We start from the raw sequence: 25,921 nt of genomic DNA, 5'->3' as shown, positions 1-25,921 counted from the left end.
GCTTCACAATTAAGTAGGACATTAGCTTGGTGAAAATGCCTTTTTCAATAGGGAAAAAAGCTCCCAAGCATATCTTCATCAGTGTCCTATGTATTATGCCACGTACACACGATCAAAATTTTCGTTGGAAAATGCTCTGATGGTTTTCCCGTCGGAATTCCGACGGAATTCCGCCCAAACTGTCTTGCCTACACACGGTCACACCAAATTCCGACCGCCAAGAACATGGTGACGTACAACACATACGATGGGACTAGAAAAAGGAAGTTGAATACCCAGTAGCCAATAGCTTCCATCTCGTAGTTGAATCTGTTTCTTGTCTGGAAAAAAGCCTAGGCTTATGACATCATGCACAGCTCTCTCTCACTCTTTTGAGGGTTTGCCAGGAAGGGAGGGGGGAAGAGTCATAAGAGGGCCAACGAGAGCTGCAGAGCTGGAGGTGTGCCTCTGTGTGTCTGTGTAAATCCAGGAAGTGAACAGGCAGCAGCTTCAGCTGCCCACAGTTAACATGCATGCAGCCAGACCTAGTGGAGGGAGATTTCTGCAGCATATTTGGCAAGTACAGAATCACAGTATATATAAAATAATATGCAAAGTGGTTGGAGGAAAGCTTCAGAATGGCAAAGATTTTTATTTTTTTTACAAATTATGTGAGCAGACTGCAGTCCCTCTTTAAGATAAAAAGCATTCTGTGTGCAGCAGTCCCCTCAGCCCCCTGATACTTGAGCCCCATCTCTATCCAGTGATGTGCACCAGTGCCTCAGCCATCTCTCCCTCCTGATTGGTTGAGGCACAGCAACGGCGCCACTGGCTCCTGCTGCTGTCAATCAATGTCAGTTAGCCAATCAGGAGAGAGAGGGAGTGGGACCGAACCACAGCTTCGATTCCAATAACCCCTCTGCCCATAGACTCAAGCTGCTTGCTGTGGGGGCACTCAACAGGAGGGAGTGGCCAGGAGAGCCGAAGAGGGACCTGAGAGGAGGAGGATCGGGCCTGCTCTGTGCAAGACCAATGCACAGAGCAGGTAAGTATACCATGTTGGTTATTTTTACCCCCTTTAATATTGCCCCATGCAGATATACTGCAGGAGGGCGCCCCCCCTGTGCGAAATCACATACCTGTACATGATTTCGAGCACAGGGTCTGGGGTGCATGCTCGTACCACCGGCGACCCGCTCCTGCTGTGATTGGACACAGAGCCAATCAGCGGGTCCAGTGGAGGCGATCTTTGCTGGGACCCTCCGATCATTCTGAGGAAGTAGAAACAAGGATTTCTGTTTCCCCCCAGTCAAAGCACCCCCCCAGTTATAAAGCACCCCCTAGAGACACACTTAATCCTTTGACAGCCCCTGATGTTAACCCCTTCCCTGCCAGTGTCCTTAGTACAGTAATAGTGCATTTTTTTAGCACTGATCACTGTATTAGTGTCTCTGGTCTCCAAAAAGTGGCAAAAGAGTCAGTTAGGAGTCCTATTTGTCTGCCACAATGTTGCAGGCGTACTAAAATTGGCAGATCACCAGCATTACTAGTAAAAATAAATAAATGAATAAATAAATAAAAATTTCATAAAAAACATCCCATAGTTTGTAGACGCTATAACTTTTGCGCAAAGCAATCAACATAAGCATTGGGATTTGTTTTACCAAACATATGTAGCAGAATACATATTGACCTAAATTGATGAAGAAATTAGATTGTCTAATTTTTTCATTGGGTATGTTTTATAGCAGAAAGTAAAAAAAAATATTTTATTTTTTTTCAAAATGGTCAGGCTTTTTTGTTTATAGCGCAAAAAATAAAAAACACAGAAGTGATCAAATACCACCAAACGAAAGCTCTATTTGTGGGAAAAAAAGGACATCAATTTTCTGTATTGCAAAAAATGGCCTGGTCGGGAAGGGGGGTGAACCTTCCGGGGCTGCAGTGGTTAAAGAAAAAAAAGGAGACTTTAGTATTACTTTAAACATTTCATTGATGTGCAAGCAGGGACGGACTGACCATTAAGCCACTCAGGCACTGCCCGACGGCCCCAGGCCACTAGGGGGCCCCATCAGGGTTGCCAGCCTCAGTAAAACCAGAGACAGCATGTAAAAATCTGTGTTTTTTTTTTTTATATCTGTCTCCGAAATGTCCCTTACTGACATCTTTTTGGTCTAAAAATCCTGAGATTATAGCTGCCCCACCTCTCCAGTACCTTCTCAGCCAATAGAAACATGTCTGTGTATACTGTGTGTGTGTGTTTGTGTATACTGTGTGGCCCCATAATCTCTGATTGCCTGGGGGCCCCATAATCTCCTATTGCCCGGGGGCCCCATGAGTTGTCAGCGCGCCCCTGTGACAACGTTCTATTCTTCTACAAGTAGCTCATGTATGGTCCTAGATAAAGGTCACCTCAGTGTGAAAGTGAGTGTAAAGGTGAGTGCACATGAATCAAAATTTGCCTGATTCAGTAGGCACGGGCCAAATTTTGATCTGTGTGTGACCCTCCCTATTCGATGGAAGTCGATCAGTAGATCTACTTCTGTTGAACGAGATTGTTGGAGAACTTTCATTTGATCAGCTGCTGGAGCCAAGTAGCCAATGTAGTACACTATAGGAAGCACCTCGCTTGTGTGGATGGGGGAATACGTTTTTTTATTTTATTTTCATTTATTATTTCTAGGGCTGTGTAAATTAAAGATTAATTTCTCGATTAATCGTTCATTTTTTTGATCAATCAAATTTTTTTTGATCGATCAAAATACTCACCTCCCCACCGGCTTCCGGGTCTTCAGGGAGTTCCATCGGACATCGACAGCACCGGACTCCTCCCCCCTTCCCCAAGTGCCTCCGTCTGCTAATGAAGGGAAGGGGGAGGAGTCTGGTGACGTTGAAGTCCTGATTGAATGTAGCGCGTACGGGGGAGGAGCTACGCATGATGTCACCCACTGCTGCCCTACGGAACTAACACGATTGTCGGCTTTACATGCTGTGTTTTTATCATCTTTATGTGAGTAGTTTGTGTTTGAACACAAAAATGAAATCTTATACTTAAGCGGTGAGCACTTAGATCTTTTCTTTCTACCCATGACCTGGCGTCCTTGCTGAGATCTAAGGAGACGTGAGAGAAGTTTATGGTCCGTGTTAACCTTTTTGATACCCGCTTGCATGGCCACCTGTTTGCACAGGGTCCATGCCATAAGGTGAGAGTGATTAGTTAGACCAGAAGTGGAGGGATTATCATGCTACTGTGTAAAAAAATAAATAAATTACTTGCGTCAGTGCTACAGTTTGAATTTAAAAAGTATTTATGTGAACTGTGAAGTTAAGTCATGGATTGTAGAAACTAACTAGTGTCGGGTGATTGTACCACATTTACCACTGTCTAATGTAGAGTTGCAATGGCAGGAGATCAGCTAGTAGTTGGATCTGTATGTGTGTTATAATTAATCAAAATTAGTTGATTAAAAAAAATGTATTAATGGAGCACAAAAATTTTAATTAGTAACAGCCCTAATTATTTCATTTATTTTAATTTGGCCCGTTGGCAAGCACTTTACTGTCTGGCATATGTGTCCTGTATTATGGTGTAACATTTGACTTTGACTACACCTCGCGCATGTGTGAGTATCTGGGACACAGGCTAAAGCTCATTTACACATACACCATATTAAAAAACTAAAGTTTATAATTGAGCATTATTTTGTCATCAGATTTACATTTTCTGGTTCATAAAATACTGCAATGTACTTCTAATAAACTTTGCTACATTCCTTTAACCACAACAATACTGGGCACTTTTACCCCCTTCCTGCTTAGACCAATTTTCAGCACTATACACTGTACCTAAACAACATTTTTATAATTTTTTTTCACACAAATGAAGCATTCTTCTGGTGCTATTTAATTACCACTAGGTTTTCTTACTTTTTGCGATAGAAGTGAAAAAAAGAGCAAAGATTTTGAAAACAACAAACACTTTTTTTTTTGTTTCTATTATAAAATTTAGCAAATAAGTAATTTTTCTTCATAAATTTAGGCCAAAATGTATACTGCTACATATCTTTGGTAAACATAACCCATATCAGTGTATATTGTTTAGTCTGTGTGAAAGTTATAGAGTCTAAAAAACTAAATTGAAAATTGGTCAATCTTGATGTACTTACTGTCTATCTCATTTCTTGTGGCCCTGAAATGTCAGGACAGTTCAAATACCCCCAAATGATCCCTTTTTGCAAAGTAGAAAGTCCAATATATTTATTAAGAGGCATTGTGAGTTTTTTGAAGTTGTAATTTTTCCCACAATTCTTTGGAAAATTAAGAAATGAATTATTTATTTTTTACACAAAATTGTCATATTAACAAGCTATTTCCCACACACACGGCATAGGCATACTTACAATCACACCCCAAAAAACATTCTGCTACTTGTCTTGAATATCCGATACAACATATGTGAGACTTTATCACAGCCTGGCCACATACATCCAAGAAGTAGTTTCAGGCATTATAGGAGCATAAATTACGCATTTAATTTCCTGAATACTTATCACAGTTTTGAAGGCCCTGGAGCACCAGAACAGTGGAAACACCCACAAATGACCCAATTTTGGAAAGCAAACACTCCAAGGTATATTCTTTGAGACATAATGGGGTGGTTTACTAAAGCCATATTGACTGTACACTTTGCAATGTGCAGTTGCACTCTACAAAAAGCAGTTGCTCCAGAGTTTAGTAAATGACCAGAAGCTCTACTGACTTCCATCATCCAATCACGTGCAAGGAAAAATGCAGTTATTTCAATTTTCCTTGCATGTGATTGGGCATGCTTTGCAAAGTGAAGCCTTACCTTGTTTACTAAGTTCTGGAGCAATGGCACCTGCACCAGATTCTGTATTTGCAAAGTGCACAGTCTAGTTGCCGTTAGTAAATCAACCCCAATGAGTCTTTTTAACATGTCATTTTTTTTACAAGTTTTTGGAAAATGTGGAAAAAAAATGAATTTTTATTTTTTATTTTTTACACAAATTGTCCATTTATAAGATATTTCTAATGCATAGCATGTACATACCAAGAATTACACCCCAAAACACATTCTGCTACTCCTGAGACTGGCAATACCACATGAGTGAGACTTTTCCACAGCCTGGCCACATACAGAGCCCCAACATCCAAGTAGCACCTTCAGGTGTTCTAGGGGCATAAACTATACATCTAATTTCCTGACTACTTTTCACAATTTTGAAGATGTTTGGAGCACAGGAACTTGGAATTATCCACAAAATGACCACATTTTGGAAAGCAAACACTCCAACGTATGTTTTTTGAGGCAAAATTAGTCTTTTAACCATATAATATTTTTCCACAAGTTTTTGGAAAATGTTGAAAGAAAATTAAAACTTTTTATTTTTTTACATAAAGTTGTCCATTTATATTAAGATATTTCTTTTTTTTTTTTTTACACAAATTTTATTGAAAAGTAACAGAGCATTACAATCAAGATTGAGTCTCACAATGACGTTTACATTTCAACACGTTATCTTAAATGTAAGCAAAGATACATAAGAGATTGCTAAATTCGTAGGGATTGAACAGTTACAACATGAGATGTTTTAGTCAAAAATGAAAAATTGTATTCGTCAGATAAGGCGGCAAGAGAGTCAAAGCGTATATGAAGATAAAATAACAATATTCTTGAGGAGGAAGGGGAAGGGAGGGGAAAGGAGAGATAAAAAAAAAAAACAAGAAGAGAGAAGAAAAAAAAAAAAAAAGGAAAAAAAGGGGGGGGTTAATATTTAGGCGTAGTGGCAGGAGGGAAGATTAGGCAGTGAGGTTGGGTGGACAGCGGCCTGCGCTGTATGAACATCTTAAGTACAAAAACATAGATCACTGACAGAGAATCGGCAACAAATAATACTTAAATAGACGATTTGTATTCCTGAGTATCTTTAAAAGCTAGCCATTTTGACCAGGTTGAGGTGAATTGTAACATTCTTTCTTGTGAGATACTGATAAGCTCTTCAATAGTTTCAATAGAAGTGATCCTTCTGAACCATTCTTTTTTCGTTGGGATTGAAGTTGACCTCCAATGGGAGGGGATGCAGTGTCTAGCAGCATTTGTCATTATCATAATTAGGGATTTCAAATATTTTTTTGAGGGGATGTGTTGTGGTGCAGTAGAAAGTGGGCTGGGTCGAAATCTAACGGTTCTGAGGTTATGGATGTAATGGTTTCATGAACCATTTTCCAAAATGGTTGGATATGAGTGCAAGACCACCATAGGTGGAATAGTGATCCCACTTCCCCACTGCACCTCCAGCACTTGTTGGAGATCTGGGGGTTGAATTTCTGTATGGTGCTGGGTGTTCTATACCATCTGGTTAGAATCTTAAACCCACACTCCTGAGTAGCGACATTAAGTGAGCCTTTGTGAGCGTACATGAAAATAGTTTCCCAGTTTTTATTAGTGACTGGAAGATTAAGGTCGTTTTCCCAGGCTAGACAGGATGGGAAAGAGAACTCTAGACCCTCGTCGAATAATGAGTTATAGATAATTGAAATATTGTGTCTTTGAGGGTGCATACCTGAGCATAGAGTTTCAATGGTCTTGGGGGATTTGGAACTCAGATTTGTCAATACTACCGTAGAGAGAAAATGTCTTATTTGGAGGAACGTCCAATGGGAGATTAGTCTCGGGTCGTTGTCTTTATTGATTTCCTCGAGGGGAAGAGGTTTCCCAAGAAATGTTTGATCAGTACATTTTTGTGGGGCCAGTTTGCTAAGAAAGATTTTTGTTTGTTTCCTGGGGGGAAGTCTGGGTTGTCTCTGAGAGGCGTTAGGGAACTGATCCAAGGGGTGGGGTCACTTTTTTTATATGTGTCTTGAAATATTGCTAACGTGGGACCGATAAGAGGATGAGATTTAATCTCTTTTGAGTGGTATTTGGGGTTTATCCATGGAAGATGACTGATTGGGAAGGGGAATTGGGCTTGTTCTAGTGATACCCAATCCTTGATAGGCTGGTGTAAATTCCAGTCAACTATACGTGTGAGCATAGCTGCTTGGTGGTACTTTTTCAGGTCCGGGAGGGCTATTCCACCTTTATTTTTCGGGAGAATTAATCTTGTGTATTTAATTCTAGGAGGTTTACTCCTCCATATAAAGGTGGTACACGCTTTGCGAAAGGCGGCAAAGAAGGAAGATGGTAATCTGATAGGGATCGTTTGCATAGCGTAAAGGAATCTGGGCAGAATAGTCATTTTTATCAATGAGGCCCTACCAAACCACGAAATATTGAGGGAGTTCCATCTTTTAAGGTCTTCTTGTGAGTCCTTTAGTAAGGGTAGAAAGTTAAGTTTGAAAAGGTCAGTTAAATTTGAGGGTATTTCTATCCCAAGATAGGTAATTTGTTTAGGAGACCACGTGAATGGGAAATTTTGCTTACATAGTTCAACTTCATTGGAGGGTAAGGATATGTTTAGTGCTACCGATTTGGAGTGGTTAATTTTTAAATTGGAAATTGATTGGAACGTTTCAAGTTCTTGAATTATATTAGGCAGTGAGATAAGGGGTTGCGATAGAAAGAGTAGCATGTCATCTGCGAAAGCAGCGATTTTATAGGAATGGTCTTTTATTTCAATGCCTTTTATGTCCGGGTTGGATCTGATTTTATTAAGAAGCGGTTCTAGGGTGAGAACGAATAGTAGCGGGGACAAGGGACAACCTTGACGCGTCCCATTTTTAAGGGTGAAGGCATTCGACAGGTGGCCGTTGGTGCGAACGCGAGCAGTTGGATTTGAATATAGTGCAGCGATGTATGCTCTCATCCGAGGCAGTAAGCCAATGTTTTTAAGGACTGCATCAATAAAGTCCCAGGCCACTCTGTCGAAGGCCTTCTCAGCGTCGAGAGAGAGGAAGAATCCCTGTTTCTTTTTGGAAGTCAGCCAATTGTTTATGTTCAGGGCCTTAATGGTATTGTCCCGCCCCTCCCTACCCGGGATGAATCCCACTTGGTCAAGGGAGATTAGTGATGGGAGTAGGGGTAATATTCTATTGGCGAGGATTTTGGCATAAATTTTAATGTCTACGTTTATTAAAGAAATTGGGCGGTAGTTCGTGACGAGGGTTGGGTCTTTTCCTTCTTTGGGAATGACTGCTATGTGCGCTTCCAGGATCTGTTTGGGGGGGTTTCGTTCGGAATGGAGTGATTGGAAAGTTTTCAAGAACCTGGGTTTAAGAATGTCGAGAAAAGTTTTGTAATATTGAAGTGGGAGACCATCTGGACCCGGGGCTTTGCCAATTTTCATGTCCTTTAAAGCTCTATCAAATTCTTGTCCATTAATGGGAGATTCGAGTTCCAGAGCGATATTGTGTGCTATTTTCGGGGGACTGTGTTTGTCCAAATACTCTTGAATGAGTTTAGTTCTAGCCTCTGAATTTGGGGGAAACTTGGGATTGGGAGGGATATTATAGAGTGATTGATAGTACTGCTCAAATTGGTTGGCTATCTCCTCGTTCGAAGAACACGACTTTCCTTTGTTGTCTTTTATTTGGTGTATGGTGGAAGCGGCTTTCTTGCTCTGAACTGCTCTTGCAAGAAGTTTGCCACTTTTATTGCCTTGTTCGTAGTATATTTTATGACGTAATATATATTGCCTTTTGGCCTTTAGATTCAGTTCGTCGGCGAGTAAGTCTCTAGCTTTAGTCAATTCCTCAAACGCGGAGACAGCCATAGTTTTTTTATGTTGAAGTTCACGTTTGTGTATGTGATCTACTAGGGATTTGATTCTAGCTTGTTTTTCCTTTTTGAGTTGGGTCAGTTTCCTAATAAATTCGCCTCTGATGACACTTTTGTGGGCTTCCCATTGAATGATGTTGGAAGTATCGTCAGTGTCATTACGAGTAAAATAATAGGTGAGTATGTCTCTGAAGCGGAGAATATCTATAGGGTCTTTAAGTACAGTGGTGTTCATTCTCCAAGTTTTAGTTTTAGTGATTTTTTCCGGGAAAGTCAAAGTTAGTGTAATTGGGTGGTGGTCAGATAAAGTCATTGGCTCTATAGTTGTGTTCGTCAGGAGTGGTAGGTCCGATTGTGTGATGTAGAAGTAATCGATTAAGGAATATTTTTGATGGATTGTTGAAAAGTAAGTATAATCTCTGGAATGAGGGTTGAGAGTTCTCCACGTATCGTGTAGCGTTAGCAGCTGCAGCTGTAATTTAATTTGTTTAAGAGCCCTGTAAGGAATGCTCGAAGAGCCATTCGAGGTGTCGGCAATAGGGTTGAGGGGAACGTTGAAGTCCCCTCCCAGTATTAGAATACTGGAAGCAAAATTTGTTAGAAGGTCCTTGTGAAAAAAGGCTACCTGTTTCGTGTTGGGGGCGTAAATGTTGGCAATCGTGACCGGGCGTGATGACACCTCTCCCTTAAGGAAGATGTATCTTCCCCCCGGGTCAACCATTGTATCATGTATCTGCAGTGGAGTGTGTTTCGAGATGAGGATGGAGACTCCTTTCGTCTTCCCCTCGGGGTTAGTGGAGTGGAAAACAGTGGGGAATCGTCCATCCGAGAATTTTGGAACATTGTTAGATTTGAAATGAGTCTCTTGGATACATACTATGTTGGCTCTGTATTTGTGAAACTCAGAAAGAAACTTAGTTCTTTTAGTTGGGATATTGAGCCCTTTGGCATTAATAGATAGTAATTTGAGGGAAAGGGTTGAAGTATGCGGTCCCTGAGACGGCATCACTGAAAATATCTGCCAGCGATGTTAGGAGAGAAAAAAAGAGAAGTACAGTAATAGAAAAAAAATAAAAATAAAATGAGGGGGGGGAGGGGAAAAAGGGGGGTGATGAAGGGATTACCTAAAACAGGTAGGTAGAACAAACACCGGAGGAAGGATTAGACCAGCTAAGCCAACCTATATGTATATGCCGTTAGGGTCAAGGAGCGATATGGGAGATCACTCCTTGTGTGGGTTCAATGACCAAAAAGGGGGACAAACAAGTGTCAGATGTTGTATCACAAAATAAGGTGTTTGAGATAAGGCAAGAGGGATCGGCGCCCAGGGAGCTCGAGTGCGCATGGTAATTTAAAACTAGACAGGGTTGTGATGCAAGGAGGTGGAAGGGGGATAGCGTGGCAGTATCGCGTAATGTGATCATAGCCAGCCAAGCCTATGTTGCAGTAAGATGAAGCGTGAATAAGTGATCATCCTTGGACCATGGGTGTGCATATCTCTTTGTAGTGACCATCGAAGTGAGAACATTTTGTATGTGTTATGTATCAATGCGTCAGGGGGATGAGACTCTTTCGCCCTCTGGAGGGATTGGCTAAATATGTTGCTTGGTAGTAGTGTGCAATAAAGGAATCTTCTAAACAGCAATCTTAATAACAATACCTTTAACCTTATACAAAGAATAACTAGGGCGAACCGAGAATCCCGCCAGGCACCACCGAGGTCGGAGCCCAGAATTAACAACAAATAGTTGTGTCAGTGATTTTGGAGACTAGTGCTGGTCCCTGTTAGCAGAAGGGTTGTGTCTATACATTGAGTAGGATAGTTAGGATAAATCTTACTCAGATCCAAGGGGGATGTGCACTAGCGGGGTTCTCCACTCGCCCATTTAACATAAGCTGTAGTAAAAGAGAGAAGGGGTTAAACCCCTTACAGGAGCCTCTAACTGGTAAACAAAAGTAATATTCAAGCACAGACTTAAGCTTTATGTATATAATGGTAAAGAAGAAGGAAGAACAAAAAATACATGGCTGGTATTGGGATAACCCAGTCCCTATAGACCATGAGAGAGACAAACCTAAAATAATTAGAGCCTTGGGGCTCTTGTATGTTATCATAAGGAAAAAAAAGAGACGAGAAAACTAGCTAACTTCCACATAGTAGACAGTGAGCAAACTGATTAAAAGAAACAAACTCAAAATTAGACTGACCCCCTAGTGTATTCATATAATGGCCCATTTCAAGGTGGGTATGGGAATAGTGTTCGCCATCTGATTGTGAGTCCATCTGTAAAAAAAGAATTTATTATAACATTCTCAGTTCAGTCTTTTCCCCAGAAAACAAGAAAGGAAGAACAAAGAAAAAAGCAGGAGAAAAAAGCATGTTGTGAGTGGGCAACTGTAGGTCAATGTGAGTGCAGGCCCAAACGCTAACCAGGTTCCAGCAAAGCGATATAGTATACATTCTGCTCAGAAGCCGGAAAAACCCTGAATAAGGGCCTAAAAGAACCCCCTGGAGGGGCATACCTTTTGGGGCAAACTTGTTTTACCCAAACTTGGATGAGGGTAGCGAGCGTTTTCTGGGTATAGTTTCAAGCTGCCAACAAGGTGAAATCTGGCGGAGTGAGATCATTGGAAGAGATGGTGGTGTGACAGTTGGAACAACGGCGAGTCGGCGAAGAGGAGGATCAAAAAGGGTCTTGGGGCTTCTACAAAATAAATGTTTCAGGTAGTTTCAGCGTGCAGGAGACGATGGACTGCGGTTTAGGTGTCCATGAGATCTGGTCTGTCGATTCGGTCTCGTCTTCTAGGTGGGGAGATGCCTGGGCTTCCGTGATCTGCTCCCCTTCCATGGTGCGGCGCTGATGGGGACCTTCGTCTGCGGTCTCTGTTTCTCTGCGCTCTGGGAGTCGAGTTGTTTGTTACTTCGATCCATGTGTCGTGAATCTGGAAGGAGTTGTACCAGTCCGGTACCTCCGTTACAGGGAGGTTGAGCGATTCACAGAATGAATGCAAGTCGTCAGGAGTGCGTAGAAGCGCTGTGTGACCTCTCCATGTTGCGGACAAGCAGAATGGAAACTTCCATCTATAGGGAATGCCTCTGGTCCGGAGTTGGTCCAGTAGTGGGCGAAGGGCCCTGCGTTGCTGTAGGGTAATGTTGGAGAGGTCTTGGTACAATTTGATTTCGTGACCGTTGAAAAGCACCCTGTTTTTTTCTCTGGCTTTTTTAAGGATGGCTTCCTTTAGTGGGAAATTTACCAAGCAATAGACAATGTCTCTTGGTGGGTCAGTGTCTCTTCCTCTCGGTCTGAGAGCACGGTGAATTCTTTCAAAGTCAATTCGGGAGTCAGGGGGTCTCTCCAGCAGGTCATTAAAAATGGACGTTGCCGTTTGTATTACAGGGGTTTGGTCTGCTGTCTCAGGGACCCCACGGATTCTGATGTTGTGGCACCTTCCTCTATTGTCGAGGTCCTCAATGTGGCGTTGCATCTCTATGAGGTGACAAAGGTGGTTATCAGATGATCTTTGTATTTGCTTCAGGGCATCAGAGTGACGTGATGCAGTTTGTTCAGCTGCTCCAATTCTTGCTGCCATGTGCTGAATGTCAGATTTCAGATCTGTAATGGCTGCTGACAGTGTAGCCTTAATGTCAAGTGCTACAGCCTGGAGATCAGCAAGGCTTAGGGCCTGTGTGGCTGGGGAAGCTTGGGGGGGATCCAGCCTGGATTAGTGGGGGGAAACTGTCCTTGTTTAGGCCTAGCGGACCGTTCGCTCCGCCCGCCGCACCTCCGGAGGTGCCGAGCGGGGGGGATGACTTAGGCGAGGCCGCGGCTTTGAGGCCTTCCCCGTGCGCCGGGCGAAACATCGCCGGAATGCTGGTAATAGGGGACTGACCTGCTTCAGAGGTATCCCTGGATCCCGGAGCGCTCCGATCTCCCTTTCCCATGGTCGGATGGCGGCGGATTGGCCCTGTATGAAGTTTAGGAGCTCCCTGTACGCCGGAGGAAAGGGCTCAGGCGTCCATCTCTGTCCCCGGTTAGGCCACGCCCAGATATTTCTAATATAGCATGTACGTACCAAGAACTACACTCCAATATACATTTTACTGAGCAAAGAATAAAAAAGATTACCTGTGGTTTTAGTAGTGCAGTTGTCCACATAGGAGATCATTGGTCCAGGTAGCAGACAGGGATGTGGTCAGTGACAGCGGAAGGAATCATCCAGGCAGCAGGCAGGATTTCTGTCCATAAACAGTCCAGATTCAGTACAGGCATCAGACAGAGATGTAGTCAGCAACAGCCAAAGGTGGTCAGCACAGCCAAAGAATTGGTCCTGACAGTAGGCAGGAACATTGTCCATAAATAGGCCAAAATCAATACAGGTAGCAGGCAGAGGTGTGGTCTGTTCAGGTGGCAGGCAGGGGCATGATCAATTAACAGGCCACGGTTAGTCGGGAGCAGGCAGAAAAATCAGCCTTAGGGCCTCAGTCAGGTAAGACCTGGGCACAGGAGTAGAGGCTTCTTCCTATCCAAATCTTTTCAAAGCCTCCAGTCCCCATACCCTGATTCAGGAATTATAAAACAAGGAGAAAACCAAAAATGTAGTTTTCTCCATTCAGAAAAACTATTCTGAAGCCCCTTGTGTTATCTTGAATTCCACTACTACAGTAGCAGGGCAAAAGATCAGTCCAAGTTGCAGGCAAAAAACATGGTCAGTTAACAGGTCAGGCCAGTTCAGGTGGAAGGCAGAAACATGGTTGATAAACAATCAGGGAGCATGCGAAAGTATTGTCGATAAATAAGCCAGGGTCCTTAAAAATTGCAGGCAGAGGCATGGTCAGTTTTGGTTGCAAACAGCGGCATGGTTGAATAACAGGCCAGAGTCCGTTCTGGTGGCTGGGAGAGGCATGGTCAGTTTAGGTGGCAGGCAGAGGTGTGGCTGAATAACAGTCCAAGGTCAGTTCAGGAGCAGGCAGAGACATTATGAGTGTGAAGGCAAATGGTCAGATATGGGGTGAACTACGTTCACCATACTTCACTACTATTATAGAAGTAAGGTAAAAGCAGAAGCATTCTCCTATGTAGAGGCCTGGTTGGGAAGGACACTGGGGACAATTATAAAGGATGTTGTGTCTAACTTCCCCTCTGGAGCACACCCTACATTTTTTTTCTGGAAAATGGCATTTGTGGAGTCTGCTCACTGTATTTGAGCAAATGCTTTTTGGTGGGAGGCCTTCCTGGTACACAAGAGCAGTGACAATTTCTTCTTGGTGTCGGAGAAAGGGTTTGGGTCTTTCAGTGGATAGATAACATAAGAATTATATATTGCCAAATTGAAAAGATAAATGGAGACTTTCTTATACCAGTGGCAGATTCTTCTTGTTGCAAGATAGGGCTGGATCATCTGATCATTAAAAAGGACTCCCCCCATGAACAAATTGTACTCATGTACACATTCAGGCTTCTGGACTGGGCCATTCCTTCTGTGGATTTGAACAGTGGTGTCATTGAGAACTGAAGAAACAATATATATGTCTCGTTTGTCCCTTTACTTTATAGCCAATACTTCTTCATTCTGCAACTGCTCCCCTCTTTTTAGTTTTGTATTTACCACTCTTTGAGGGAAGCCCTACCAATTAGCTCTCACAGTGCCACAGTATAATGTTTTCTTCTGGTAAAGATTGCAGAAAAGGGGCAAGCTGGTATAATAATTATGAACGTAGAGATGATAACCATTTTCAAAGAGTGGGAATACAAGGTTCCAAATGCTTTTCCACTTGTTCCAATATAATCTGGGCAGTTAGGGGGATGCAGCTGGGTGTCCATGCCTTTGTACATGCAGAACGCATAAGTGTACCATGTGGCTCTGTCACATAACTTGTAGAGTTTTACTGGGGATGGACTGCTTGATGCCCAGCCTGCCTTCTGAAGTGGATAAGCGACTCATCCCCACAAATGTTTTTGCCCAGGATATACTGTAAATTTGAGACAATTTCTCTGAGACAAAAAATATATAGTGGCTGCATTTTATATAGTTTATCATATGCAAAGTCATTTTGGGGAGGGCACTGGGTGTTATCAAAGGAGAGATTGCATGAAATAATGTGTAATTGGCATAACAGATAAATAAATGGGCATTTGATGGATGGGTCAGTGGACCAGTAAGAGAGTAATTTATTTTTATTTTATTCACATATTAAATGTGAGGTCCAAAAGATCTTGAATTCCTCCACTGTTAATGGTTTCCATTCATAAGCATGGGCATAATATGAAGTTGGGTTGTTGACTATAAATTGTTGGGCATACATGTGGCACTGGTCCACAAATGAACTTAGTAAATCATTGGTGAAAACTAAAAAAATCAATGGGTTTTTAAATTTTCCATGTTGATCTGGACACCTGGTTGTGCATTAAAAAGGGAGATATTAGCTGCTCCTGAGTTAGGGGGAAGCCATATATGGTTTTCAAAGGCATATGGAAGACTGGCATGGGCCCTAAACTTTTGGGGCCGACTAGACACCCCACTAGTATGTGGCCTTTTCATCTTTGTTTATACATAGCTGTCATGTGCTGGAGCCATCATTCATGGGTAAGTAGTTGCAGAGGATCTTGTCAGGGTCAGCGTTTTTTTTTTTCTTTCAGCAGGCATTGTTCATCACGAATGACCTGAATTTGCATCAAATGACAATGTGATTGACAGTGGATTTACATTGTGGGACTTTTTGGAGTTTTATTACCACTTAAGGACCGAGCCTCTTTTTTGAGATTTGTTGTTTACAAGTTAAAAACAGTTTTTTTTTTGCTAGAAAATTACTTAGAACCCCCAAACATACATTTTTTTCTAACACCCTAGAGAATAAAATGGCGGTCATTGCAATACTTTCTTTCACACCGTATTTGCACAGCGGTCTTACAATCGCAAATTTTTTTGAAAAAATACATTTTTTTAAATTAAAAAATAAGATAACAGTAAAGTTAGCCCAATTTTTTTTATATGGTGAAAGATAATTTAAATTGATACCCAACATGTCATGTTTCAAAATTGCGCCTGCTCGTGGAATGGTGACAAACTTTTATCCTTAAAAATCTCCCTAGGCAACGTTTAAAAAATTCTAAAGTTTGCATGTTTTGAGTTACAAAGGATGTCTAGGGCTAGAATTATTTCTCTCGCTCTATATCGATACCACATGTATGGTTTGAACACCATTTTCATATGCGGCCGCTATTCACTTATGCGTTCGCTTCTGCATGTGAGCTTGGTAGGACAGGGTGCATTTACGTTTTTTTAAATTTTTTCTTATTTATTTAACTTTTTTTTTGTTTTACACTGTACTTTTAAAAAAAATCATGTCACTTTTATTCCTATTACAAGGAATGTAAACATCCCTTGTAATAGAAAAAAAGCATGACATGACCTCTTTAATGTGAGATCTGAGGTCAAAAAGTCATTTAAAATTTTTTTTTTAAATGGCCCTTTAAGAGCTATGGGCAAAATTGACGTTTTGACGTCGCTTCTGCCCTGCAATGATATGGAGACAGGTGGGGGCCATCTTCCCCTCACTCTTTTCCATGTCACACAAGGGACAGCATCCGATCACCTCCGCCAATGCCGACGGCTCCGGTAAGTGGTGGAGGGCACCGCAGCATGGTGGGAGGGAGGCCTTCTCTCACTGCCGATAAAAGTGATCTCGCTGAAAATCCGCCACAGAGACCACTAATATTGGAAACCGGACTGCCAGCTGAAGAAGAGAATACCGGGGTTATGGCAGCTAACTGCTGCCATAATAACAATATTCCTCTTCAAAGTTAGGACGTATATTAGCGTGCGGCAGTCCGGAAGTGGTTAAAGGTCTTGTCAAGAACTGTGAGTGTTTTTATGTACTCGCTTTTTTTATTATGTACCCCTTACTTAGTCATATAAAGGGTGACTATTGTTAAAGAGGGTTTCTAGATTCCGATAAGCCCCCTTGCCAACAGACTCCCACAAGCACCAGGCCCCTGTCCTCATCAACATGGCAACCTGCCAAGGTGCCCCCATGTTGGATAGTGTTGGGTAAACGGATCGGCCCGAGCATGATTTCATGCCCAACATTTGCCTATTAACATTCTGCTCCCTGATTGGGCAAAGCTTTGTGTGTGTAGTGTAAGCTGGTTGTTAAGTAGCAGGGCCGGGAAGTCGTCCAGAGCGTCCTTAACAACCAATGAGTCATCAGCTGTCAATGGATTTGCCAACTGAACAATAAAAAAAAGTGCTGGGTAAAAAATTAAGAAAAAATGGTGTACCCCCCCAATGCTTACCAGGCCCTTTGGGTCTGTTATGGATTTTAAGGGAAACCTCATGCCAAAATTTAAAACAAAAGCGTCACGGGGTCCCCCCAAAATCTATACCGGACCCTTATTGTCTGGCAGGTGAGGAAAGGGAGGGACGAGCAAACAATAACAGGCCACATGCCCTCAACGTGGGGGTGGGTGCTTTGGGGAAGGGACCCCCCACCCCAAAGCACCTCATCCCCATAACCGCGGCTGGTGGCTATGGGAGTCTGCGGTCGGGGGGCTTATCGGAATCTGGAAGCCCCCTTTAACAAGGGGGCCCCCAGATCCCGACGCCTCCCCCATGTGAATGAGTATGGGGTACGTAGTACATTCACCAAAAAAGTGTCAAAAAGTAATAAAAACAAGAGACAAGTTTTTGACAAATCCTTTATTAAAAAATAAAAAAATAATGTCCCCAATGTAAATCCATCGTCGCCAACATCAAATTGTGGCCCCGCCTGCTTGTGACGTCACAGGCCCAGCATGCACCAGTCCATGATGCCAGAAGGGGGCAGTGCTACCAGGTGATGTAGCCAGGTGGCCCTGCCCCTTAGATATATAAGAACTGTCAATGCTCAGACGAGGCATTCGGCTGGCAGCCCTCCCAGAAGCCAGAGCATTTTTTTTAAATTTAGTTTTTCGGGTCAGTGGGCAGCCTGATTGATGATGGATTTAGATTAGGGGACACTATTTTTTATTTTTTAATAAAACGATTTGTCAAAAACTTGTCTCTTGTTTTTATTACTATTTGGTGAATGGGTAGGGGTACTATGTACCCCATACGCATTCTCATAGGGAGAAGTTCCAGGATCTGGGGGCCCCCTTGTTAAAGGGGGCTTCCAGATATCCAATAAGCCCCCTGCCTGCAGACTCCCACAACCACAGACCACGGTTGTGGGGGTGAGGCCCTTGTCCCATCTACATGGGAACAAGGTGCTTTGGGGTGGGAGGCAGAGCCCCCTCTGCTCTAAAGCACCCACCCCCCATGTTGAGGTCATGTGGCCTGGTATGGTTCAGGAGGGGGGTGCTCGCTCACCCCCCCCTTCCTGACCTGCCAGACTGAATGCCCGAATAAGGGTCTGGTATGGGTTTTGGGGGGGCAACCCATTTTTTTTTTTAAACTTTTGGTCTGGGGTTCCCCTCTAAATCCATACCAGACCTGAAGGGCCTGGTATGGGCTGGGGGCATTCCATTTTTTTCTTTATTTTTTCAATAGCCAGGTAGTGGTAATTGTAACTGTGAATTTTAAATGGGATTTGAGTAGTTTTTTGTTTTTTTTCTTTAGAAATTACATTTTTTGCTGCAGAATGTTATATATATGCTACAAATGCACCACTTACAGGCACACTAAGGGGGACACCCAGACACTATATTTAAAGGAATTTTTTATTTTATTGTTGCACTTTAGACATGTGAAACAAAGTTTTTTCTTTATACTTTAAAGTAATGTGGGTGCAGACGAAAAATATTTGGGTGGTGCTGTTTTAAAGAAATATCTAAACTATATATTAATAAGTATTCAATGTTTTGTTTGAATGGTGATCACATACTGTATGATGGCTACAAACAGAATAGGCCTTTTCACACATTCAAAGATGAAAGTAAAGAAGCAGTGCTTGGTCTGGCTTCAAGTAAAACGATACAGAATTTGCTCAGCAGCCACAGACTGGAGCTTGGCAGCAGAAATACAGGAAGAGGGTTGGCAGGAGATGTTATAAATGGATCCTGACATACTGTTTGGTCGAGGGGTCATCCCTCTTTAGAGGGAACTGACATTTCTCTTTAAAGGCTTTGTAAACAGGGCAGCACCCAACAAATAGGGCTCCTATAAAGTCAGCAGTGTTATGTGTGCTGAAAGAATAAAAGTGTCTTTTTACTCTTAGCTTGTTTATTGAGGTTTTGGCAGAATGTTTCCTCAATCCCTTACTTTTCCTCCCGACTCCTTTCCTGTTTTGCCAGGGTAGAAACAGAAAGATTTGTGGTTTACATTGGGTAAGTGTAACAACCTGTGTGAAATGAGTGAAGAATGACTATGCCTCGTTCTATTTTTATTGTGTATCAGCTTCTGACAAACAATACTTTTGCATGAAGATGAAATGTACCCCTTTGCATGTCAATCAGTCTACTCACTTACCTGCATGCTCTGTTTATGGTGATATACTGTATATTGTTCAGTAAGACAAAACGGTGCACAATACATACATCTATATAAACAAAATGAAATTCATCTTTCTGTAATGTGAGTTGACTGTAATGGTGAGTTGTAGTTGGCTACCATGGTTTGCACACCTTTGTGCTCTATTCATCAGATCCAGAAAAGATCTGTTTGTGGAACATATACATTCTGTAGGGGTAATACATTAGAAATGTGTGTTTGTTTGTGAGGCTATAGTCTCATTAGTCTGAGATAGTTCTGCTATCACACACAAAATGTTACATATTCCAACTTTGCATGAGTTCATTTTAGTTGCACCATGCTCTTTCCACAATTCAAAAACAAACTAGTAGTTTAAACAGCTTCCATCCACATTGGGCCTAATGGGTGTAATGATACAATTTTTAGGCCGAATTATGGACAAGAGCTCAAGCAAATGGTAAAATATTCTCTAAAGTTCATAACTGTATAAATTAGTACAATAAATAATGTGATTTCTTTCAGTCCCAACTCTAGCTAAAACTAGGGATGTGCAGGATCTCTGTCACTGAGACCAGGAATTAGGGAAAATCTTTCCATTGAGGACACACACACAAAAAACATGTCTGTTATTAGTAGAGTGGGTATGTGTTAGGACCTGCTGTTTCTATCACCTTTGGGAGGACTCCCCGCAACTTCCTGTATCAATGACTCTCGTGATGAGGACAGGAAGTTATGGGTAACCCTTCCATGCTAAACAATGGTTGCAGTTGGGCTTTCATTCCCTTAACATGTTTTTATGAATATACTTTACAGGTGTATTATATTATGGCCACTTGGCCTAAGACACACAAATACCTTGCAATTTTGCTTATAAATTAAAGTGAAATGGCATTGCTACTTCACAGCTCCCAGCAGCTCACAATTTATTGTGCACTTTAAATGTATTTTCTTGCTTTCTACTATTTCAATGTTTATCACTTCTACTTTTACTGTAAAAATATGGTTATAAATTTGCCTTATACAATGATAGGTGTTCCTTGTATGGGGTCAACGAAAAAGATTACATTCAGTTTCTCAATAATCTATATTTTCAGTATAGTCAACAAGCTATCATATGTATGCATAACAAGAAAGTTTGTTTATGTACAACATACTGCACAATAAGAAGCCGTAAGCCATATTGTAATGCAAAACATTGTTTAGTGGTACAAAATATATTAGTTTTGTATAAAAATGTTGCAGAACTGGTTTAATCCATGTTTGTAGCTAGTTATTAAAACAACCCTGACGTGTTCTGAAATGTTTCTAAAGTAACAACACCACTAAAGTGCTTGCAAGTACTAGTTTTAGTCTTCATGATTTGTGTGGGGACCCTTGAAACTTAGGATTGAGCAGTATGTAGAGCCTCAACGTCTGTCCAAATTGATATTAAATTTTACCCCTACTTATTCAGCTGTCCAATGTCAAATCTTCAGTGGACAGTAAAGGTTCAGGCATTTGATAGCAAATGAGAGGGTCAGAATGTAGTGTCAGAAAGGACACAGCCCGAAGAAGAATCCCAGGTATGGAAATTTTATATATAGTTATATTTAGACCCATTTCACATGGGCGCCTCTGTTTTGTGGGATCTGCTTGCTCAGTGGGGGATCCCTCCACTAATCCCTGCTGAGCAGGTGGATGACAGGTCTGTCTTTGCTTACTGAGCAGAGTGGAGACAGACCCAGTCCTGCTCTCCTGTATGGGGACCACCTGCCCATTTTTATCTGATCATATCCGATCCGGCAGACAGGTGGAAAATAGGACCTCCATCCGTCTGGATTTTGTGGATGGGACCTGATCAGATAACGGCAGATGTCAGCAGACATGTGTCCGCTGAAATCTGCCACTCCCCATGGTTGAATGGAGGGTCCAATCAGGTCCATCTGAAAAACTGACAGGTGGACCTGATCGGACAGCACATATGAAAGGGCCCTTATCCATCTTGGACAATGTAACTATATATATACCATGCCTGGTCAATGCCCCGACACAACTACTCCAGTGATCTCTAGAGATGTGCTCAATAGAAAAATCAGTTTTGTTTCATATTTGTTCATTAATTATTTTGATTCCTCATATTCGTTATGTTAGAATAATTCATTTTCAGAATTGTTTTGTATGTTCATTGTTCTGAATCAATGTGTATTAGGAAGTTAATACCAAAGATTGGCTATATTTGTTTTAACTTATGTTTGAGCTGAATGAAGGTGGATCTATCATGATCTCTGAATCATAACATAACGAATGGTATGACATTTATTTTAGTTTCATTTTTTGTAACAATTCTCAGATTCTAATGGATCCACCACCATCCAAACCAAACACAATAAATAGGAATCATCATCCTATTTCCCTTTTTTTAACCTTTCTGTATTTATTGCAATACCTTTCCATTTCATATGTAGTGCATTTTTTATAATAATGAAAAATGTTAATGCGACATAAAAGCTAAATAGCGCCAAATCTATTTGGATCATCTGTTGTGTCGTTATGCGATTTTGGATACTTCAAACATCTGAAAGAAACACATTCATTTACTATTCTTTCTCAAGATAACACAAATTTTGTCTGAATTTTGATTCGTAACAAAAGGAAATACAGATGCCTAGTGATCTCCACTTGCTTCTGGGTCCCATTATTTGTGGCTGCTCTGCTGCATTGCGAATACAAGAGGTTGGCCACTTAGCACAGGTGCCAATCATAAATGATTGAATGCATAGCATTCTCTGTTTGAACAAGGTGGAGAGCATGGCGTTATTGCCCCACCTCTCCACCAAACCCAAACTCTAACCAGAGAAGGCTTACATTCATTCAGAAAATACAAAGCATTCTCTGAATGGTGCCCATTCTGAGTTACTGTGTTCAGAATGCAGCAGCTCAGCTGCTCAGTAGGGAACCCAGAAGCAAGTGGCGATCACTGTAGTAGTGGTGTCAACTTTAATGATTTCCAGTTTCCATGGGCATTGACCAGGTATGGTATATATATATATAGGCAACTAGTAACTATGAATAAAATATCCATACCTGGAATTTATTTTTAAACTTGACTTACGTGGAGGCAGTATAGATAGTCTAGGCCTATATGCCACTGGATTCCACTTGATCATGATCTGAAGATCAACACAAAAACTTCTAGGCTCTTACAATTTCAGCTCTGTTGTTACATTCAAAATGTGCACCATTTTTTTTTTTTAGTAAGTTCTGTTTATTATATGTTTGGCCTATTTAACTATTAAAGTCCTGTAAGACATTTTCACAAGGTGCAGTGCAGTACAGTATTAGGATGTACATACTATCAAAGTATCGGTTGTGTATCCTGCAAATTATCTCCGTAAAGCTTATAGTGGAGCTATTTTAAGTACATTCAGGTGTATAGGGACATGAATCCTTGGAATCCCTTAAAGTTTATATAAAGTCTGCAATGCTAACACTTGCTCCAAGTTGCAGTCTGTTTCCCCTGAGGTACCTCGGTGACACCAGCACCCTCTCCCCAGGTGCCAGTCTATGGCCATCTTGATTGACTGGCTCACACATGTGCATGAGTTCAGTCATCCCAGGATGGTAACACACAGTCAGACACCAAGATGGAATGTAAAGTGAGCTGCACATGCAGAACTTAGTGTAAGAGGACTGCAAGCAGTCTGGTAAGTTTATTTTATTGCAGAAAAGAAATTGCACGTCTCTTCTGTCTGCTCGCAAGTTATTACATTTAGACTTTGGTTCCACTGTAAGACAACCCACTATAACTACCGGCCTGGTAAATCAAAAGTCTGAGATGGGGTTTGTACATGATTGTCTGATGTAGGACAACCAAACGAAATGGCATTTGTCACCTTTTTCAAGTAGAAAGAATCCTTTATTGTTTTCTAGGCTCAGGAAAATGTCTTTGATGGTTTGATGTTATTTTGTTTGTCATTAATCTTATTTCCTTCTCTATAGTAATGAAATGTAATATTGTTTTTTTTTAATATTTCCATAGAACTAACTATATTCATTCTATATACTTTCAAGGGTCAGTGCAGAGAATCAGGTTATCAAGTCTGGATTCACCAGCTGTGAGCTCATTGTACTTGGGAACGATGATCCTGGTGGAGTGTTTGAATTTTCCCCATTTTTCAAAGGTCCCTTTTATGTGAAAGTAAGTATAGTGGTTACTTAAATTGAAACTATCATTCACATATCACAAAAGATACTAGAGTACATATGGAGTTTAAAAAGTACAATTTTTCTGCCATAAAATAAAATAACACTGCTGCTAGGCTGTCATGTTACCTAAAGCCTAGGACCGTTGTGTTTTTAGGCGATCCAGAATGTTCCAGGTGGGTATATTTACAGTAAGCTTGACTTGTCTGATTGTGAGACGAAGTGGAATTCCAGTATAAACTTATCTAAGCTTAAATCTACTCTCATCCCAATTCTGAGCCCTAAAGTAATCTGTTGTTATGTTAGGCAAGTATACACATGTTTCCTTTACAGGATAGTTAGTATAGGGCTTAGAATGGGTTGTGGGAGTACATTTAGGCTTAGATAAGTTTGGACCGGGCCTCCATTTTAATAAGGATCAGCAGGGCAAAATCAGGAATAAACATGCAATCAGCAAATAAAGTATTGTATTCATATATAAAAAGTAACTATATGCTTGTCACATATATTTATGAACATAATACATTTCTACAACCTATTGCTACAGTACAGGTACAGTATAATCAACACTTCCCTTATTCAACCATGCTACTATAGATGAGTTAGCGAAACTTATTTCTAACGCCCACCTAACCACCTGTCCCCCGTACCCATGTTCCCTCTCAAATACTGCGGTCACCCTCTAAATCTATGCTACACTCTTTAACCCACATCTTCAATCTCTCCCTCTCTTCTGGCATTTTCCAAAATTCTCTAAAACACGCATTAGTCAACCACATACTTAAAAAGCCTTCCTTGGACCCCATCAATCTTAACAACCTATGCCCCATCTCCTTGCCCCACCTTTGCCTCCAAACTCCTTATATGCCTGGTCTACAACCAACTGACTGAACACCTTATTAAGAATATCCTTCTTGATCCCCTTCAGTCTGGATTTTGCCCTCAAGACTCCACAGAAACTGCTCTCCTAAAACTCACAAGTGATTTACTAACAGCAAAAACCAATGGACACTATTCTGTACTCCTACTTCTGGGCGTTTCAGCTTTGATAAGGTTGACCACCTCCTCCACCTCAAAAAACCTTACTCCTTTCATCTCCATGAGTGTGCTCTTTATTGGCTCTCATCCTATCTATCCCACTGCACCTTGTGTTGCTTACAATTCTACTTCATCCTCTCCTCTTCCTTTCTCCATCAAAGTCTCCCAAAGTTCTGTTCTTGGACCTCTTCTATTTTGAATCTATACTTCCCCCCTGGACCAGCTGATAGCCTCCCATGGCTTTCAATATAATTTCTATGCTGACACCAAAATCTATCTCTCTACCCGTCAGCTCACAACATCAGTCTCCTCACGCATCACTAATTTACTGACCAACATTTCAGTCTGGATGTCACACCACTTCCTCAAACTCAACCTGTCCAAAACTGAACTCATAATATTTCCTCCCCCCACGTGCCCCTTTCCCTGACTTCCCCTTGTGAAAATCAATGGCATACCCATCAACCCATTGCAGGGTGCTAGATATAGTCCTGATCTCTGAACTCTCTTTTTGGCCCCACATCCAATCACTTTCCAAGGCTTGCCACCTCAACTTCCGCAACCAACATATCCAGAATATGCCCCTCCTAACCAATGACACCACATAGCTCCTAATCCACTAAATGGTTATCTCTAGCCTGGACTACTACAACTGCCTCCTCATTGGCTTTAAATAGGTTATCCCCTATTAAGGCCATCATGAATACCGCTGCCAGACTCATTCACCTTACAAACCACTTGGTGTCTGCTACCCCTCGCTGTCAATCCCTCCTTTGACTGCCAATCACACAACTAATTAAATTCAAAATACTTACAATAACTTACAAAGCCATTCACAACTTGGCCCCCAGCTACATCACTAACCTAGTCTCAAAATACCAACCAAATCATCCTCTTTGTTCATCTCAAGACCTCCTGCTCTCTAGTTCCCTTGTCACCTCCTCCCATACTCAATTCCAGGACTTCTCTCAAGTCTCTCCCATCCTTTTGAATTCCCTACCCCAATCGATTCAACTATCTCAAACTCTATCCACTTTTGGGCGACCCCTGTAAAAAAAAATCCTCTTCAGAGAAGCCTATCCTGCCTCCACCCAACAACTGTACTTTTATTTTCTCCATCAGCTCATCAACCACAGTTATTATCTTTTGTATCACCTGGCCCTCCATTTTAGATTGTAAGCTCTAACAAGCAGGACCATCTGATTCCTCCTGTATTGAATTGTAATGTAACTGTACTGTCTGTCATCCCCTTGTAAAACACTGCGCAAATTGTTGGTGCTATATAAATCCTGTATATTAATAATAATAGTTCAACTTGTGTTTATATGTCACTGCAAGGAAGGTCAACATTTACCAAGTAGTCATATAAATAAATTTCCTGAATATCTGAGAGTCATCAGCACCACATTCCTTGTTTCAACAATATACATCAATAACTAAGGAAAATGGTATTTTAAGGGTGCCACAACAAAACCAAATGCAAAGATATAACAATTATCAACATTTATTTAGAAACATTTAAAAACTGACATATTCTTG

At 41.4% G+C, this 25,921-nt stretch overlaps 1 protein-coding gene across 2 annotated transcripts in view; it reads left to right on the top strand.

Moving 5' to 3' along the window:
* The window catches only part of ADGRV1 (adhesion G protein-coupled receptor V1), a 710,193-nt gene that overhangs the window by 108,212 nt on the left and 576,060 nt on the right, over positions 1-25,921 (top strand). For both annotated transcript variants that reach the window (XM_077462401.1, XM_077462400.1), the window contains exon 12: positions 23,213-23,339. In XM_077462401.1, coding sequence (XP_077318527.1) covers positions 23,213-23,339 — 127 coding nt within the window. The remainder of the gene's footprint in view (positions 1-23,212; positions 23,340-25,921) is intronic.

The sequence above is a fragment of the Lithobates pipiens genome, unplaced genomic scaffold, assembly GCF_037356315.1.
Source record: "Lithobates pipiens isolate NorthernLeopardFrog02 unplaced genomic scaffold, aLitPip1_a1.2 Scaffold_3, whole genome shotgun sequence".
NCBI lineage: Eukaryota > Metazoa > Chordata > Amphibia > Anura > Ranidae > Lithobates > Lithobates pipiens.
This window is presented reverse-complemented; position numbering and strand designations above follow the sequence as displayed.